The sequence below is a fragment of the Theropithecus gelada genome, chromosome 12, assembly GCF_003255815.1.
Source record: "Theropithecus gelada isolate Dixy chromosome 12, Tgel_1.0, whole genome shotgun sequence".
NCBI classification, from domain to species: Eukaryota; Metazoa; Chordata; class Mammalia; order Primates; family Cercopithecidae; genus Theropithecus; species Theropithecus gelada.
The window spans coordinates 20,279,776-20,296,266 of NC_037680.1; the positions used below are offsets into that span (position 1 = coordinate 20,279,776).

Here is a 16,491-nt window from a genome sequence, read left to right on the forward strand (position 1 = left end):
ATTAGCCTGGTCCCAACTTCATGCTCATGTCCCTCTGCTTTTCATTTGTTAATGGTGAAAATTGTCTAATTCGATGTGGTTGTCTTGTTTAGGTGGGCATGTACTCCAGTTTCTGACCAAGAAGACATGAGAGAATGTCTGATTTGGGAGCTCCTGTACACTTAAGGAAGAAACAGTACTGTTTTTCAACTGAATATCATGTTTACGCACAGGATCCCTGAAACTTCAGTAGATATCTTATGACCATAGAGGAATTAGCCTGAAAAGAATACACTAAAGATCACATTACAGGGCAAAGAAGTAGAAAAAAAAGAACCTAGGTCCTTAATGATATTGTTAATCTACTAAAGTAACCAACCCTGGGACTGTCCTCAATGTAGATTTTTAAGTAAAGTGATAAATTATTTCATCATTTAGGCGATATGTAGTTGTTTTTTCTGTTCCTTTACCTATTCGAGTGGACAGCGTTAAACAGTGGGAATTCAGAGAAGAAATCCTTATAGGTAGTGACTAGAAGATGAGAAAGGCATTCAATACTAGAAATAGAGCTGTGCACTCAGTAATTGAGGGAGAGGTTTAACAGACTTTGAAAAGTTATAGAGTAAAAAAGAAAGAAACAAAAAAATGGCAAAGGGAGCAAGTAGAAATGTGGAATGTTTTTGCATTGTGTTGACTTTATGAATAATATGAGTCAAAGAGCACAGTGAGAGTCAAACTGATTTGCCTTCCATTTCCACTAAAGGATTCACTGCACATAAACCACTCCAAGTTCCCCTGCTGTATTCCCAGGCTAAGCACATTGTAATAGAAATATAATTTATAACTGAAAGAGAAAGTAACCAATGGTAATACTAGGCATGAACTGCCACTTGAAGAAAGGTCCAGAGAAGAATTTGGAAAGAGGTTGAACCTTAACAAAAAAAGTAATTGATGAGAAGAATTTGAGTCATATATAAAACAGCTAACATGAATTTATACCTTTGAATGAGCCTTTGAATCACTAAGTTCAGTCAAAATTAGTGCAGACCAGGAAACACATACTTTCACACCCATGTAGTCTTGCCTATTCACATCAGCAAATCCTGAAAGGAACTTGAATTTGGGAAATGATAAGGGATTACTTTCTTGTGGCTCTTAGTAAATTGGTCTGAGAGAGGCAGATAGCTGTTGCATAGTTAATTCATGAACTTAACTACCACCAGAAGTGTTACTCATCCAAAAAAAAAGATAGGAGAGTCAAATAAGGAATTGGGATACATAAAAAATATTTAGATATTTAATAGGATATAGACAGATGAAAGAAACAAAATGTTATATAATACCACCCACTGAATCTGTGGGCGATAGATAAAAAAGCATTGGTAGATTTTAGAATAATTAATACAAATTTATAAGCCTAGGGATGTTGTCCTTATGTTTCATTAATACCCATTGATTAAAAGGAGAAGCGGGCAAATAACCCCTTGATAATTCCCATCTTACGGGTGAATGCTGAGGTCAGCTAACTTGAGTACTGCTTCTGTGTGAGAACCTAGGTTGTTTCAAATATATACTAATAACCCAAAATATACTTTTACCAATTCATTTTGTTTATTAGTTTTTTTTTTTTCAAAGAAACTTTAAGTCACAGATATCTGAGAGAGAAGCTGCAACATTTCAATACATAACTCAGGAGAATTATTATTGGAGCTATTGGAATGTCTTCATTTTTCTCTGATTTTCCTCCTAAAGAAAAGAAATACACAAGAAAATTTGAAGGGAAACTAGGTTTATAGAAACAGATCTTTCCTGGAACAATGGGGATGTGCATCTGATTGTGGATAGCTAAGTCACATAGCTGGTTAGAAGTAGTTAAGAAGTTAGGAAATCAACTTTTGTTACGGGGGGAGTTGCTTGTAGGTATGTGTAGGGGGCTGTTTACCCTTAAAAAGCTAGGACTCACAATTTGCAACCTGTCAAAATGTAAATAAGAATTTTAAAAGTTTAAGGCAGTCATGAATCACAGATGAGGACACTACCTTCCAAGATGGATATATTTATGGGGAGAAAAAAGTACAAAGGGTCATATGTTTAAATGTTTTATGATGTTCAAACCCATTACAGCTTTAGAACCATCTCAGTCCTCGAAGTGATACATAGTGTTTGGGGGTGGGGAAGCAATCTCTGTGTTTAATTTGTCCAAGCATAGTCTGAGGCTTTTAATAGCCAAACGTCTGTAACATTTTCACTTATTTCCTACTGCAAGTGCATTAGTTAGTGACAGTTTCAGCTTGGAACCTGTGCCTGCACAGGGAGCGCCACCTGACAGAAATAGAAAACCTGCTAACTACCCCAAAGATCTTGTTACAAAACCTCTTTCGTGTGTAGGTAAACCCACTTCATTTGCTATCTTCCCAACTTCACGTAACAACAGATTAGAATTTCATTAGTCAGTCCTACTCCCTGATAGCTGTTAACTTTAATTCAGTCTTTAATTTCTCAGTCATTATTAGCTTCAATAAGGATCCAAGTGGGTGATGGAAAAGGGTTTTTTAAACTATTCAATACTGTCAATCATTCTTGTGTGAATTTAACTTCTGAGATGAGCTTCACTCTCCCGTCTCCTGGCAGATGTCCTGCTCTTGTATAGAACAAAGACAACACACTTCTCCCTTGTTATTGACATGAGGTGATGGGTTCACAAATAAATCCTACAGATCACTCTGCTATTCACTCTGCCAGTCAAAAGATTTATCCTACATAGAAAAAGGGTATACATTGTCCTTGGGAAATATTTAATTTCTGTTGTTTTACTTAACAAAGTAGATCTTCCCCCTCCCTCAGTTTAGCAGCCTCACATAATTCTTTTGAACTTGGGTGTTATTAATGGTACCCCAAGTCCCCCAAAATACATTTTCTCAAAAATTTAACTCCAACTTTGGTACCTTTACTAAAATATCTATTTACTTTTACTCTAATATTCTAATAATTATCACACCTAGACTTAATTATCTCCTCTTGTAGAATACTTTAGCAACAAGTTCACACGCATAGTGAGTTGCACTGTGTCTCAAGTCTAGGGTGATGATTTTACTTTAGTAGAAAGCTGAGGGCCACAGCTTAGGAACAAAACTGTAGACCAGCTCCACCCCTGACCTCAGTTACAATCCTCAATAGACCCCAGTACTAAATGGTTTAATATTGAAGCAGTGTCATGTTCAAAAATGCAGTTCCACAGACAAAAATCACTACAATAGAATTTTATTCTTTACTCTTATCTTTTGAAAGACCTTGAAAGTAATCCAAATATATCTTGCATAACATCAATTGTTAGAAAAAGGTTGTTCCTCTGTTACGTCTTCCGTGATGGTGTTCTCAAAGGACATGCTAACCCAAAATCTCGCACCTTGGCAGTTGAGGAAACAGCAAAAGCAGATGTCCCTTCTCGCCTGATGCAGGCCATCAACAAATTATCTGACCTTTCTCTGAAGTAGGTCATAAGAACCTCTTGTGAGAGAAGCCCACTCTATACCCGGAGGAAAGGAGCTTCCATGTCTCTGAAAACATGGGGACACAGAGAAGAAACTGGAAACACAGGCCTCACTAAGTCTCCCCCAGTTGATTATCATTAGATTATGCCCCTTTTTTTTTGAATCGTACTTCTCCACAGCTATCCACTTCATCAAATGTTCCATTAAAAAAAAAAAAAACACACACCCACACACACACACAGGGTTTTCCATTTCTAATAGCTCCTATGCCACGTCAAATTTACAAGTACCTTTTTATGCTTTTCTCTTATCAATACGTCTTTTATTATAGGTGCCTCAGCCAGAGCGTGGCGATGGGTAAGAAAAAAGATCCTCCTCCATGTCCACATACCCATACTCAAAGGTACTCCATACTTTTCTCTTCCTACACCTTATATACCCCTTCATCTTTATTTCTTCCTAGGCTACACTTCATTTTTTTTTTTTTTCTTATTTTCTCTCCTTTTTTTCTCAACACTTTATTATACAATGGATTTAATCTGTATGAAATTTTTAGAAGGATTTGTAGTAGAAAGAGACTGTGGCTGAAAAGAAAAAGGTCATCTTTGATGGGGTAAAATATTGGTCTCATTATTCTATTCATAATGGTATCATAAGTGTTGAAAGTATTAGTAATTATCATTGTGGCAAAATGAAGAAGAAACTTCACATATTGCACAACTCAAACTGTTAAAGTTCTTTATGTATTTGGCCTTATTTAATCCTTTCAACAGCCCTGCAGGGCAGGGCTATCATAACGCACATTTTTATGATAAGAAAACAAAGGCAGAAGAAATATCCAAAGTTACACAGCTAGTAACTGCTGAAGCCAGGATTTGATCTCAGTGAGACTGACTCCAGCATCAAGTTCTTAACCATTAAGGAAGCAGAGACCTAATCACCATCTGACAGAAATGCAGTTTTTGATGTTGGTTGGAATATGATCTCTATGCTACCTGCCAACTCTAATGACTATAGAGAAATAATTTTGGAAACTTTTCCAAGGAACTACTGAAAGGAAATGTTGCTAAAAATTTTTGAAAGGAAGAAGAAAATCTCTAGAAGCATCTCTGGGAAATAGCCTGAATTAATGAGTCAATGTCCACATCTAAAAATCTAAAAGAATTTAAAACAAGGTTGACTTAAAAATCTCTTCTTGGAAGATTGGGACTGGAGCTTGGCTCAAGTCATAATGAGAGTCCAGAGAAAGTTAATGATGTGTATTCAAACCACGAAAAACTAAAAACAAAACAAAACAAAAAAGAACCAAAAAATTATATTTCTTCAATAGTCCTTAGCAACAAAAGAATAGGAGGTTGAGAAAAATGAAGTTACAAATGTGCCTAAGTGCCAGGTGCAGTGGTTCACACCTGTAATCCCAGTACTTCGGGGGGCCAAGGTGGGAGGATCACTTGAGGTCAAGAGTTTGAGACCAGCCTGGCCAACATGGTGAAACCCCACCTCTACTAAAAATACAAAAATTAGATAGGCATGGCGGTGGGCACCTGTCATCCCAGCTATTTGGGAGGCTGAGGCAGGAGAATTGCTTGAACCCTGGAGGCGGAGGTTGCAGTGAGATGAGATTGCACCACTGTACTCCAGCTTGGGCAATAGAACGAGACTCTGTCTCCAAAAAAACAGTATGCTTAAGTAACAGGTACTTTCTCCAGGCAGCCTATTTGGGGGTAAGGCAAATTTTTCTCCATTTTAAAACCTAGGAATGTTAATTTCTAGGAGTTAGGTCAGATTATGAATACATTCTGACATTTTTTGAACAGAAGTTATAATAGGCAAAGCCAAAGACATATCATCTGTAAAATTAGGAAAATCTAGGAGAAATTTTAGGGGCAGAACATTTCCCCTTTAGTAGGTCATGTGCAGTTTTTCTAACCAAAATCTATTCAAATTATTCTAGAGCAGGCCCAAATGTAGAAGTTAAAGAAAAAATCTTCTCTTCTGTTCTTAGATAGAATCACATCAATCCTACCTAAATTTCTGTTATTAAGAGAAAAGTAGAATATATTTGAAAGTGTTCTGTGGCAACCAGGCCTGCATTTATAAAAAAAAAAAAGCCAAGCTTTTCCTTCTCTGATATCTATGATTCATGATTGAACAACTGTGCTATAGAGACAGAACAAACTCAAACAAAAATTCCAAAGAACCTATTCTGATAAATGATACATGACAAAATTACATTTAAACAGTTACGAGGCCTAAAGGAATCCAGCAGAGAATAAGAGCAAACAATGTGGGGGTTTTCTACTCTTAATTCCTTTGACAAAAATGATAAAATATGGTTCTTTCATATAATGAAAAGGAGAAATAGGAAACCTGAGAACATAAAATATATTGTTGTTCAGAAAGGGAGATGGTGTTTCCATATATTTCAGATTGGCAGTTTTATTTGAAAAGGGTCTCTGGATCTTTGTTTTTAAGAATGGGGAAGGATAAGAGCAGTAGAAAAATGGGGAAAACACAACAGTTTTATAGTTTCAACTCTTAACATTTGACAGACAAGACTGTCTAAAGGCTAATTTTAAATTCAGTTATCACATCCAGGGAAAACCATGCAAGCAAATATATTTCTAAACAGGATGCCAAAAGAATGTTGTTAGTGCGTTTGTAAATTTCCAATTCTTTCTTACTACCCTTATCCAACAACCCAAACAAATCAGTTTAAATACGACTTCTTTTCCTAATGTCTTTTGAAGCATCACTGCAGTCAGATTGAGTCAAGTAACCATCTGCTGCAAATACAAATAGAGCTACATTCAAAAATTATATTACACAGCCTTCCCAGCAAAGTTCTTACGTGCAAGCTGTTCTTGTCAAAATCAGAACTATTGTGATGATGCATCTTAATATTCAATCAGACTTTAAGTAAAGAGTGACAAAAGTCCACATATGGATGACAGCTGTTTCTTCGGTAAATATTTTCCCATTTATTGAATGGAGGCTTATGGCAGTTTAGGATATGTTCCATCAGACATTTCAGCCTGAACTGCCTGAGGACGATTAAAACAATAACAAGGATAGCATTTCAATTTTCAAATCTTTGCTACAATTTACATCTTAAAAAAATAATAGCTCCTTCAAATAAAGTGGTACACTATGTGGTTAATTTGAAAGTATCCCTGTCCAATAGTGACTGCTGAAAGAACTGAGTTTTGCTCCTGCCCTCTAATAATACCACCATGTTTGTAAAATAAGAGCATAATTCCTGTATTGATTTTCTAATCATATGAGCAAATATTATGGGAATGTAAACATTTTATGACTATATTTTTACAAATTATGAAATGTGGTAAAAAGATTAATGAGCCTATTAGCTAAAGAACGTCAGGGGGTCTCTATTCAACCAATAAAGTAGTTCGAGAAATTGGGAAGTTAAAAAAAGAAAGATGAATTCTGATGAGGAATTCACTAACACTGTAATAATATTTGGGTTTACATATCAACAGTCACCGAACATAAAGAGAATCTGAACAAAGATATTCTTAATGTTGTACTAGTACCCGGGTAAACATATGTTGTGCCCCTTTTGTAAATCCTAAATGTTATGCTGGATATAAGTATGTCAACAGTACATCCTTCGAGTAGCATCCTTGATGTTTGCTGACTACAAAGTTCCTTAAGCACTAAAAAGTTTCCTCTCTTTAACCTAAAAATATGCTGAGGCTTTTCTCTGATGACCCCGATGCAATTCTTGGGAAGGTAGAAGGAAAGATGGAAGGTTATTTGTGTCTTACATTAGACCTGCAATATTCATGTGCTAATAACTCACCAGCTTCTGCCTGGTGACTTATAGCCTTTTTTGCTTCCTGCGACACAGTTGATAAAATCAACATTTTTAAAAAGTTTAAGTCTGTAGTCTTATTTTCCACAACAACACTTTGTCATTCTTCAATCTTTTCTTTTTAAATGCAAACTTTTTTAGAACAAACACTATAAAGAATTTCTTACCCTGCTATTGGATCTACTGCTATTGCTTTAGGATTGTGAAGCTCCAGATCAATCAGGGTGATACATACAGAACCGTTGTAATTACATACAAAGATCCGGTCACTGACATGGTCCACAAAATAGAGATTTCGGGTCAGCCAGTCAATCGCCATTTGTTGAACATCTGAAAAACACATACACAAAATCATTGAATCACAGATGCAACCTAGTATCATGATTGAAAAATAACGTCAGTGTTTCCAAACCATCATAGAGGACATTTCAAAAGTACAGACTTTTTTTTTTATGAAAAGAAACTGCAAAGTCTCTTGCTATGCCAAAATGTGACTTAATAATTATGTAAAATAATGACGACATCTTGGTGCCTTTCTTCTTGCTATCTGAAGACTGAAGATGACCTAGATACAAGGATAAACAGTTTCCACATTTTAAAATACAGGTATTTAGAATGCAATCTTTTACTTTTTGTATTTGTCCAAATTAGTTCACTCGATGGAAAGAACAGAACTGATTCAATAGCACAGCTAAATTCTGTAGTAGTGAGGAATAAATACCTTTTGTGAGTGTAAGGCAAATCCTTGTTTTCTGATTCCCTTTTATTAAATGAAGGAAACGGTGGAGAAGATAGAAAAGGATATCTGTAAGATTCCTTTGTTTGAAAAAAATATCCAAAACTTGGAAATAAAGCAAATGGAGGGGTGATAGTTTCTTTCAATGGCATACTTAGGAATTGTAAAAAAGGCTTGCTCAAGGATTGATTAATTCATTCTCTAGAAGAGTGCTGCCCAACAGCACTTTCTACAGTGATGGTGAGAAAAGAAAAATAGCTAAGAGCAGTCTGGGATATGTGAGGTATTCAAAATTAATCAGGCTCAGAGAGATGTGAGTGTGGGATTTCAGCTATACCTTCTACACCCGAGCCCAGGGCCAGCTGTTTAAAGGCATTTCAGTTCTGACTAGCTGTCTCACTCATTATCTTCATGTTTCTGGAACTTGTGATACAAAGAAGGATGTACAGCCAATCAATAACTTAGGTTACTTTAATGTAAATTCTTAGTAAACAAGTTACGAATGGCCTCTTCTTTTCCTTTAAAAACCTACTTGTAACTACTGCTAATAGGAGTATACATTCAGAGCCAATTGAATCGGTACTACTGGGTTGCAATTCTCAAGTTTGGCCCAAGTAAACTTTCTACTTAGATTAATTTGGCCTCAGCTTCTTCCTTTTAGGTCAACAATAAAAATATTCCTATTTATGCTGTCCAATAAAGTAACCACTAGCCAAATTTAACATGTGGCTACTATGACTGGAAAACTGAATTTTTATCATATCTAATTTTAATTAATTGGAATTTAAATTTAAATGACATAGGTACCTAGTGGCTACTGCCAGGGCTCAGAAAAAAATATCCCAAAATATATGCTGCTTTGGACTTCAGACTGCAAAGCACCTGGGGAGCAGCCAATGCAGGGATGGGTTTTCTCTGAAGTTCTTTTATCTGACAAAGGGAAGTTCCTTCAGAAGAAAAAAGAAGAGGAGAGAGAAGAGAGGAGAAAAGAGGAGCAGAGAGGAGAAGAAAAGAAAAATCTGTCATAAACCCACTCCCTATAATCTCATCAGATCGGAAAGATTAAGTCAGAGGAAAAGAGGCTGAAGGTCAACACACCACCTCTTTTGCTGAGGACTGCTACCTGAGAGAATCTGCGTATCAAGACAGCCTTTGTCCTCCATGCATTTCCTCCCCTCAACCTCCCATAACCTGTCACCACCTCAAATCCATGTGTTTATTGTTTTCTGTAGCTTAGGATACTATATTAACTTCAGCCATCTGCTCTTTTTTGGAGTCATATACTTTGTGGAACCCCAGTGAGTATGCATGTAATAAATTGACACCCCTTTTCTCCTGTTAATATGTCTGCTGTCCAGTTTATTCCAGAGACTGAAAGTACAGAATCTTCAGAGGACAGAAGCAAAGTTCCTTTTGCCCCTACACTATTCTTGATACTGCAGCTCTAGAAGAGTGTGTCTGTCTTTGACTTATTTTTTGATCAGACATACACTGAAATTACATGTTAATTTGTAGATACTTCTCTGATAAAAAGGATAAACTCAAAGGCTATGATTTTATTGCCCTGTGAGGCATTAAAAACATTTATATGCCTAACCTATGAATCTCATTTAAATATTATTTTTCATCAAAATGCCTATAAATACCCAATTCCTCTAATGAGGTTAGACCAGCAGTACTGGTCTGTTTCCCTCAATAATGCCATAAGTGATTTTCTGATCTATGTTCATTCTAGATTTTCATTATAGTCATATTTTTAACTTTTGAAAATTATACTTTGATACTTCCTTGCTTGAACTTAGAATGAAACTATGATTCACTGACTAAACAGAGTGACAAGGTTATGAACAGGCTACTCCAAATTCGGCACTTTGGCATATTGAAGGAATTTGAGAAACAGCAGGTGCAAGAAGCACTTCCTAACTTTCCCCTTTCCTGAAGGTCAGAGAAAGAGCAGATGCTGCAAAAACTCTCTAACCTTCCCCTTCTCCCCTGGAGTAGGTCATAAGATCCTCATGTGAGAGGTGACCTCCCTACCTCCAGAAGAAAGAAATATTCTTATTTCCAAAGATGGCAGGAACCAGAATTCTGAACAAATGGGAGACGCTAAATGATCCATTTATTATTCTTAGCTCTTAACCATGCCCTATCACATTATCTCTGTAACTTTCCACTCTTTGTCATACCTAGTATGAAAACACTCAGGCTCAACCATCTCTTCGGGTGTTCATTTCCTTATGAATGCTTCTGTGTCACATAAAACTTCTATTAATTAAATGTGTGTATTTTTCTCTTGTTAATCTGTCTTTGGTTAGTCTAATTGGCATGGTCCCAGCTGGAGAACTTAAAACGAGTAAAAATGATATATTTTTTCTCCCCTATAAGAGTTTCCTTCTGCAATCTCAGCCTAAACATTCTTCCTACTCTATGCCTCAATATACTTCCTCAGTAACATGCTGCTTCAGTGAATGATGTTCTCTCAATAGAAAGACTAACATAGATGTGTGTGTCAGCATTATCATTTGTAAGGGTATGTTGTCAAAACAAGGTAGAGAAGGCAGCAACTTTGTGGGAATGGTTATCATCTCCTACAAGGATAAGCAGAAAGAAGATATTGCAATTAATTGGATGGAGATTTTCAGGCTATTAATAGTTGTATTCCTAAATTATACAGTCTTTATAAAATCATAAATATTCAAGTGTTTCCCAAACAAAAAGAAGCTTTCTTTTTTTTTTTTTCAACCAGTCCATTAACCAGGACTTTTTTAAAAGTGTGAATTATTTATCTGTCTTGAGAAATGTGGAATGTATGGCTTGCTTTGTTTTTGAGTCTTTTTGTATTATTATATCAGCTAGAGCTCAGAACTCACTGTTTCAAATGTCATTTCAAATACCTTCGGTTCAGATAAAGTATGTGCCAGAGTTCATTCAATGACCCATCCCTCAAGCTGGGCATGCAGTTGCTTTAGTCTATACAATTGTAATTTCAGACAAAAGAGCTGTTTGACAGCATTCATACCTTCTCTCAACTCTTTATCATTTCAGAAAGATTTTCTGCTACTGAAACAATAGATATTGTTAACAACCAAGCAACTCTGAAGCATTGAGACCTCACTACAGAACTTAATAATAAGCCAAACACTTAGTAACTATGGGGAATTGGCTTTCTCATTTTATAGTTGAAATGTGTGCTTTTAATTTGATTTGTATTAGAATTAGAGAGTTGAGGCAATTAGACAAAGAGTTCAAGCAAGCAAGCCAATAAATAAATACATTAGATGGATGAATGGATAGATAAATTTGACCAAATTTAATAAGCACTTAAAGGTGTTCCAAATTACAGGAAGCTTTTTTCAACTGGCCCAGAAATTAGAATTTTTAGAAGTCTAAATTATATACCTGTCTTCAGAAATCAGAAAATGATTTGAACAGTTTAGGAGCGAAGTGAATTTCCTAAAGTATTGAGTATTTTACCTTAATGCTGCTGAAATATAACAAAGTTCATAGGAGAGGACTGAAAATAACCATAATCATTTCATGACATTACTAAAATATCTCAAAATGTAAGTCCCTTGTTTCTTTACTGTTACTGGAACAAAATTTTAAATATTTTCTTATTACTATATATTTTTAGTTGCTGCTTATTCTTTTTTTCAACCAAAAGTCACCTGGATTTTGCTCCCATTGTTCCTTTGAAGTGGCTCTTATTTTGATTACTGAAAATTCCTTCATTGTCAAAAGTTACTGAGAACTTTTCTGCTCTATTTCGATAACATCTGAAAGTATTGACCACTCACCTTCTGATATATAGATAACTCTAAATATTAACATTGGCAAAATTAGAAGAATAAAATAAAAATATTTTGAAACTTGTAAAGTAGCATATAAATATAAGTCACTATGTTTTTAAAACTTGTTATTTGTTAGGTTTTAAAATTTATATTTGCACCCAGTAATAATTAATGAGAATGAAACATTTAGAAAAGAGTTCAAAAAATGAATAGTCATGGTGATAACTCATAATTGGCTATAAAATGATGCATCACATTTTTTGTTATAAGGCAAATAATTAATTACTAGAATCGGTGAAAGTAGAACCGAAACATTTTAAGGTCAAAATATAACAGACGCTGGCAAGGTTGCAGAGAAAAGGGAACACTTATACATTGTTGATGTGATTATAAATTAGTTTAACCATTGTGGAAAGCAGTATAGCAATTCCTCAAAGAGCTAAAAGCAGAGCTACCATTTAACCCAGCAATCTCATTACTGTATATATACCCAGAGGAATATAAATCGTTCTATCATAAAGACACAAGCACATGAATGTTCAACGCAGCACTATAAGCACTATTCACAATAGGAAAGACATGGAATCAACCTAAATGCTCATCAGTGACTGACTGGATAAAGAAAACGTGGTGCATATATACCATAGAATACTATGCAGCCGTAAAAAAGAATGAGATATCATTTGCAGGAATATGAATGGAGCTGGAGGTTATTAGCAAACTAAGACAGGAACAGAAATCAAAACACTGCATGTTCTTATGTATTAGTAGAAGCTAAATGATAAGAACTCATGAACACAAAGAAGGGAACAATAGACACTGGGGTCTACTTGAGGGTGAAGGGTGGGAGGAGGGAGAGGAGTAGAAGAGACAACTTTTGGGTAACGGGCAATGAAATAATCTGTACAACAAACCCCCATATCACAGGTTTACCTATGTAACAAACTTGCACTTGTACCCCGAACCTAAAATAAAAGTTAAAAAAAAAAAACCCACAAATTTGAGAAAGTCAAATCTTGCTAAAAAAAATAAATAAATAAAAGGAATCGGTGCATGTCTTTTTTATGTCATTCTGAACCATTGTCTAAGATGGTCATCCAAGGATTAGTTCATTCCCCTGGGGAATATACCTTTGTTTGACTTCCAATTTCAAGCAAATATTGCTGAGGTCTCATTCTCTATGGATTTAATTTGTAGATCGATGCATTAAAAATATTTTTCTCCAATAGAGATGCAAATGATTTCCATCAGGTAGAAAAGATAACTGCAAAGTTTATACTTTTATTGTCCAGTACAATATTGACTGGTTTTATCTGTAACTTTTCAATCTTGTATCAGTACTTTTTCTTTCATCGATTATAAATATTTCAACCTCTTCAATTCTACTTTGAAACAGTTTTGCCATCCTGCTGGTTCTCTTGTTAATGAGTTAAATGACTGCTTGACATATGCTCTCTATATATTTACGTAAGTCATGTTTTTAACTTTTCGAAAATTATACACTGGCAATTGTCAGTACTTCATTTCTTCTTTGTTTTCTATATTGATTTCCCGCCAACCAGAAATGGCAAATTTAAATGTCTACAAGGATCAGAATGAGAACATAAATAGGCTAAATTTATTAATCAGGACTGTGGCAAATCTAGATGATGGCCAGAAAGTATATACCTACCTAAAAAAGGCAGCCTTAACTTCAGCACTTGTTTTGATCTAGAGATGCTTCATTGCTTCAAAGAACTTCAAAACATGATTTCCAGATTTCAGTTGAAATCTCTCAATTGTTCAATGTTATAAACTAATTTTTAAAATTTATAAAGCATTTTGTGTATTCAACCAAACCTACCTGCAACCACAGTGAACCAAGGGCCACTAGTGTGATGACACCACGGCAAAGAAAATACTGTATATCATTTGGTTCAGCTTAGTCCTCTAATTAAACATGTTTTTGAGAAGGTTACTAACATCAATAAGAGTAGTTGTCCTTCTGTTAAATAAACAAAATACCAAGATTCCAAAGTGGTAAGGCAATTAAATCAGATAACAAATATTAAAAATCCAGGATAGTGATATCCAGTAGATTTTTCAAAAATATTAGTTATCTCCCAGAGGGAACAAAAAGACTGACCTTTAATTTATATCTTTGTGACTGCTTGTGATATGCATGTACTAGAGAATATTATAGCACTAAAGCAATACATTAATAAGATATGCAGTAGTTGTGATAATTTAAAAATATGCCCACAAATTCTTTGATACTCCTCCTTTTAAGAGATGAAGTTTAATTCTCCACCTGAAGGTGGACTGTTCTTCGTTATTCTACTGAACTGAATGTGGAAGAAATGATGGAGTATGATTTTTGAGGGTAAGTCATAAAAGGCATTGTAACTTCCATTCAGTTCTCTCTCTTTGGATCACTCACTCTGGAGGAAGCCACCTGCCATGCTATGAGGGCACTCAAGCAGCTCTATGCGGTCTATACTGCAAGGAACTGAGGTTTCCTGTCAGCAGCCACAAGAGTGAGCCTGGAAGCCTGTCTTCTAGCTCCAGTTAAGATGCCAGATGCCTGCAGATCTGGCTAACATCTTGATTGCAACCTCAGGAGAGTCTCTATAACAGAACCACCTCACTAAGCCACTCCTGAATTTCTGACCCATGGAAACTAAAAGCTAATAATCTTTGCTGTTTTTAAAGTCAGCAAGCCTTGGGATAATCTTCTATGCAGCAAAAGATAACTGAGCAGTCAAATCCCTCCAACTTTTAAAAATGAATTTTGTTGGCTTTCCACCATTTGGCTATTATTTTCTGACCAACATTTAAACAAGACTGCTTACATCAATAACTGTTTTGGATTCCTGAAATTATCCATCGTGCAGCTCTAATGCTGAAAACACAGAGGATAATCCATAAACGAACCCTGAGAAATTTAAAGACACACTTTCTTGAAAATGTCTGCTCTATTTTATCAAAGTGTGATTCTGTGCTAAAACTACTGCACAGGGGCACAACTGAGGCCTGGATCCCTTATATTGTTCCATTCTCAAGAAGGGTAGCATCAGATAGGACTAGTGTTATGAAGAAAAGAAAACAGAAAAATGGCAGAGAGTGGCTGTTTCAGGAAGCCATCCTGAGAGGGATGATATTTGAACTGAGCTCTGACAAGAAGATGCTAGCCATGTGGAATTTGGGGGGTAAGGCCTACCAAGCAGAAATTACTCGACATTTTCTGAAAAATGAGAAGCAGGGGTGAAAGGGGCTATTTTACAGCTAAAATGAGAATGAATGAGAAAATATGAGGTAGCAAAGACAGGCAGGGATCTATAAACTACGGTCAGGGGATGGATTTTGGATTGTGAAACCAAGGAATTACTTTGTTTTCAATGTGATTTTTATTTCTATCACACAGTAAATGTGCACGATTTAAAAAGCCAAACACTCCATCAAAGCTTATGATAAAAAAACAGCAGTGTCCACTCCACTCCTCTCCATTCTCTTCCAATTGTTTTGGCTATGTGAATTGCATTTACTTTCATAATTCTCTATAAGATGTTTCTACTAGTATTTTTAAAATTTAAAACTTATATATAATCTAATGACTTTCTGCTATATAAGACTAGAAATTTATTATTTACACCCCTCCACACTCATGCACACATACACACATATATATTCATACTTTTTCTCCCCTCATCCTCCCACAATATAATTTTTAGTTAAATTAATATTCAGTCTTCATATAATTATGACTATATACATTTTTGTTGATAGGTGAGAAAGTAGTTTAGTATTACTACATTTCCTTCCTTGAACAAGTTTTGGGTTATTTTTAGAGTTAGAGTTAACGGCCTTGTGTTTCAGCTTTTCTTTTTCTTTGTTAGAATTTATTATTGCATAATTCTAAAAAAGAACTACAAAACTCCTCCCCAAATGGAAAATCAGTATTCTATTCAGTTTTTTTATTGTTGCTGTTATTTACTTTTGATATCATTTCTGTTACCTACCATACTCTTGGTTCCAAACTGCAATGGTTTACTCCTTAGCCATGGTTTGGGGGCTTCCTTTTATTAGTCCTGAAACTTACTGATTCTGAAATTAAATTCCCTGTTTTCTGCCGAAGTAGTTGCTATGGCGTGGATGTACCACCAGCCCATCTTACAATTTAAGGTATCTCACACCTTGAACTGTTCTTGTGGTAGTAAGTCTCATGAGATCTGATGGATCTATAAATGGGAGTTCCTCTGCTCAAGTCTCTTGCCTGCCACCATGTAAGACACGATTTTGATCCTCATTTGCCTTCTGCCATGATTGTGAGGCCTTTCCAACTATATGAAACTTTTGAGTCAATTAAACCTCTTTCTTTTATAAATTATCCAGCCACTGGTATATCTTTATTAGCAGCATGAGATCAGACTAATGCAATAGTGGATAAAAAATTGCCTGTCTGTTGAGGTTGTATTAGGGAACCTAGAGGCCCAGCTATTTTCAAAACAGGCCCTAAGCTAATCCTCTTATTCCCAACCCCACTGAAAAACCCCACCTTCATTGGTGCCTGAGGTCTCTAAATGTTTAGCCTTGCTGGGGTTATTATCTTAGGTTCTTACTTGTACTTGGTCAACAAAGCAGGAAAATATGAAATCTTATTCATTTATTATTCAATTATCC

The 16,491-nt window shown here is 35.5% G+C and overlaps 1 protein-coding gene across 1 annotated transcript in view; it reads right to left on the bottom strand.

Moving 5' to 3' along the window:
• LRP1B (LDL receptor related protein 1B) overlaps positions 1 to 16,491 on the bottom strand; it is a 1,963,100-nt gene that overhangs the window by 978,852 nt on the left and 967,757 nt on the right. Inside the window, exon 7 of the mRNA XM_025404289.1 lies at positions 7,473 to 7,635. Within this exon, the coding sequence (XP_025260074.1) occupies positions 7,473 to 7,635 (163 nt within the window). The remainder of the gene's footprint in view (positions 1 to 7,472; positions 7,636 to 16,491) is intronic.